We start from the raw sequence: 2,994 nt of genomic DNA, 5'->3' as shown, positions 1-2,994 counted from the left end.
CTCTCTCTCTCTCTCTCTGTGTGTTTATTGCCTCTGTGATTCCCCCCCTCCCTTCCCCGTACCCATTATTTACCCTGTCTGTCGTCTGGAATACAACATGTTTCAATTTTCGGCAGGTTGTACACTGCTTTGCAAAAAACGTTTTCGTCGCTTTGTCGCCTTGCAAGCTTTGTCATTTTCTGAACCAGGCGCCATGCATTTCATCTAGTTGCTTGCTTATGCGTTTATTTGATGCATGCGTTTTGACTGACCAAAATATTGTGCTTTGAAAAGCGTTTTCAATGTGCAGAATCGTGGATTGCTTCAGACTTTTCAGATGGAATGTGTTTGAGAGCGCTGTGAAATGAATCGTCAACGCATGATATTGCTACTAACATGTCAAGGTAATTTGTGTATAAATGATGAATTTGCAAAAATCTATTTTTTGTTCACGTACACCTATAGTTGTCATGTCTATTATTTATAGAAGATCTATTTATTTTTAAATCCTGAAAAATTGTATTTGCTTTGTTCCTTACACAGGTTCAGAGTGGGATGAAACGTGCATTAAAGCACGCATAGCTATGAACATGGATTCTTTGGTGCCTCTAAGGTTAACGTTTTGTTCACTGTTACTTTCATAGTATACTTTTCAAATTCAAATAGCTCTTGATACCTTCCGCTGTCATATCAACTGAAATTAATTGGGGGGGGGGTATAAAGAGTATTTATCAAGAAGCGTGTGTTTGTTATGCTAAGAAGAGTAAAAACGGTTTCATTATTTTTTGCCTTGAAGCAGCTAGAGCTCCAAGAGTGGAATATGTGAATCCCACTCAAGCTAGACGAAGACCGAGCAGCAGGACGAACAGTGAGGTGCCGCGCAGAGGAAGAACCGAAGCTTCCTCCAGGCCGGAGAGGCGACGCACAGACCGAAGAGACAGAGTACGTGGTGGACGAAGGAGGACCAGGTACCGGTACAACACGACACCTGCTCCACAACCACCAACCACTACGACGGTCAAGCCTACATGGAGGCCAGCTTATCCCACAAGCAGATACAGCTACTCGAGTCAGAGTCGGGGCAGGTATAATTACAGACGACAGGGCTCAACTTCGCGCCCGACGTATTATGAGAGAAGCGGAACTCGTACGACAAGTTCTCCCAGGGGCAAAGAAAATCCCCCCACATCTTCGAGAGGAGAAAGTACTCTTGAATCATCCAGGAGGTACGATGGTGAACGACGTTCTTCATCGGGACATCGTCAAAATCAAGGTTCTGAAACGCCAGAGAGATTGCGTTCAGGCAGCAGGCATAGGGAACAGATAAGAGGTTCCAACTCGTATCGTCGTGTTCAAACAAGCTCACGTCAGAGAAGCCATACGACAAGAACGAAAGAATCACCAGAAACGTCGAGTTCAAGCAGACGGTACAATACATGGACACGCACAGACTCAAATCCGAACCCTTACGATGCTTACTATCGACAGCATTATGCTGGATCAAGAGGAAAGTCAGATTCTTCTAGAGTCTCCCCTTACAGATATATCCCTTATCACCAGTCGCGTGCAAGTCCAAGTTCCAGCACCGACAGCAGATACCGTCAACGGGGATATGCGAGTTCCAGTGCCGCTAGCACTAGGCCCAGATACAATCCGAAAACGCAGGCTTATGGTAACACGAACAGTCGGCGGGAATACGCTCCAACAAACCCTGCAACTAGCACCAACCGTCATGGGCAGCGTACACATACCGGCCAAAGCCCCAGTACCGGCAGTACCAGCAGCAGATACGATCAACGAAATTACGGGAACTCCCACTACAACAGACGAACAGACCAACAGCACAGCAGAGTCAATCAACAGGTACATCACAGAGGTTCACAAACAAACCAAGCTCATCATACAGGCAGCAGGACAACAGCGCACACTGGGACAAAGACTACAGACAGACAAACTGCCGATCGCGGCGGACACAGCCATCATTCTCATAGTGGTTCAAACACGCGCCATAATGTCCAAACAGATCCTCATCGCAGGAAACAAGTGACCGGGACTGGAGAATCAACAGCGGAGAGGCATTCTACGGACAGTCGGTATTATCGGCGGGGGTCCCGAGGTTCGACCTCAGGGCGTGACCCACGACTGGATCCTTACCGCAGCAGGCCTTCGTCGACCTCGACTCATACGTCTTCAGGGTGGAAAGAGGCTGCTAAACAAAGTCCTCCAAGCACCAACCCGAGCTCATACTACGGTTCACGTTATCATCGAAAGTTGCAAAGCAGTTCCACAAATCCCAACACATCCCGGACTCGGAGCAACTCTTGGACATACGGCAGGCAAAGGTCAGCGGTCGACAAAAGTCACAACAAGTCCCCATCATCAAGTAGCCATCATAACAACAGGAATTACCATACCGACCACAGAAACGCTGGGTCCAGCCACACTGGTGCCACGACCAGACCGAGGCGCAGAGAGGCCACAGCTTCTGAATACACGCCAGGACAAAGGTACAATGACCACCGCTACAACCGCGCAAATACTGACAAAGAGTCTATGAGATCCAGACAAGGCTGATACTGCAACTATACTCATACAAAGCGGTACAAACAATATTTTTTGTTCGCCTCTATAGAGAGTCTAAAGAGAGCGGGACATTCTCTGACAGCCATTTGACCTAAATCTGTGGCCTGATCAGTGTGCCATTCACCATAGCGTTAAACCGCATTGATTGGTTCTTTGTTGTTCTTTCTTTCCATTTCAAACTAAAACATTTGCCATTTTGTGGTGTGGAAAAAATCCTAATCCTGATGACTTTCCAAACTCACTGTGTAAATACATGTATCTCCATTTTTTGCGAAATAAACATACATTTTATGTTAACTGTGTGACTTTCGTTTACGTACCATACCATTCTGAATTAAGTGTAAAGAAATGTCTTCATCTATCTATCTATCTATCTATCTGTCTGTCTGTCTGTCTGTCTGTCTGTCTGTCTGTCTGTCTGTCTGTCTGTCT

General features: G+C 46.4%; 1 protein-coding gene across 2 annotated transcripts in view; it reads left to right on the top strand.

The window, feature by feature from the left end:
* Positions 1–2,860, top strand: part of LOC101863511 (cartilage acidic protein 1) — a 20,923-nt gene extending 18,063 nt beyond the window's left edge. The window contains exon 11 of one of the 2 annotated variants that reach the window (XM_005098286.3): positions 776–2,860. In XM_005098286.3, coding sequence (XP_005098343.1) covers positions 776–2,553 — 1,778 coding nt within the window. In that variant the 3' untranslated portion in view covers positions 2,554–2,860. The remainder of the gene's footprint in view (positions 1–775) is intronic. The other variant, XM_005098287.3, reaches the window with a different exon arrangement.
* The last annotated feature ends 134 nt before the right edge of the window (positions 2,861–2,994 follow it).

Source organism: Aplysia californica, unplaced genomic scaffold (assembly GCF_000002075.1).
Source record: "Aplysia californica isolate F4 #8 unplaced genomic scaffold, AplCal3.0 scaffold00178, whole genome shotgun sequence".
NCBI classification, from domain to species: domain Eukaryota; kingdom Metazoa; phylum Mollusca; class Gastropoda; order Aplysiida; family Aplysiidae; genus Aplysia; species Aplysia californica.
The sequence above is the reverse complement of the archived record's forward strand: the minus strand, read 5'-3'. Positions and strand labels throughout refer to the sequence as shown.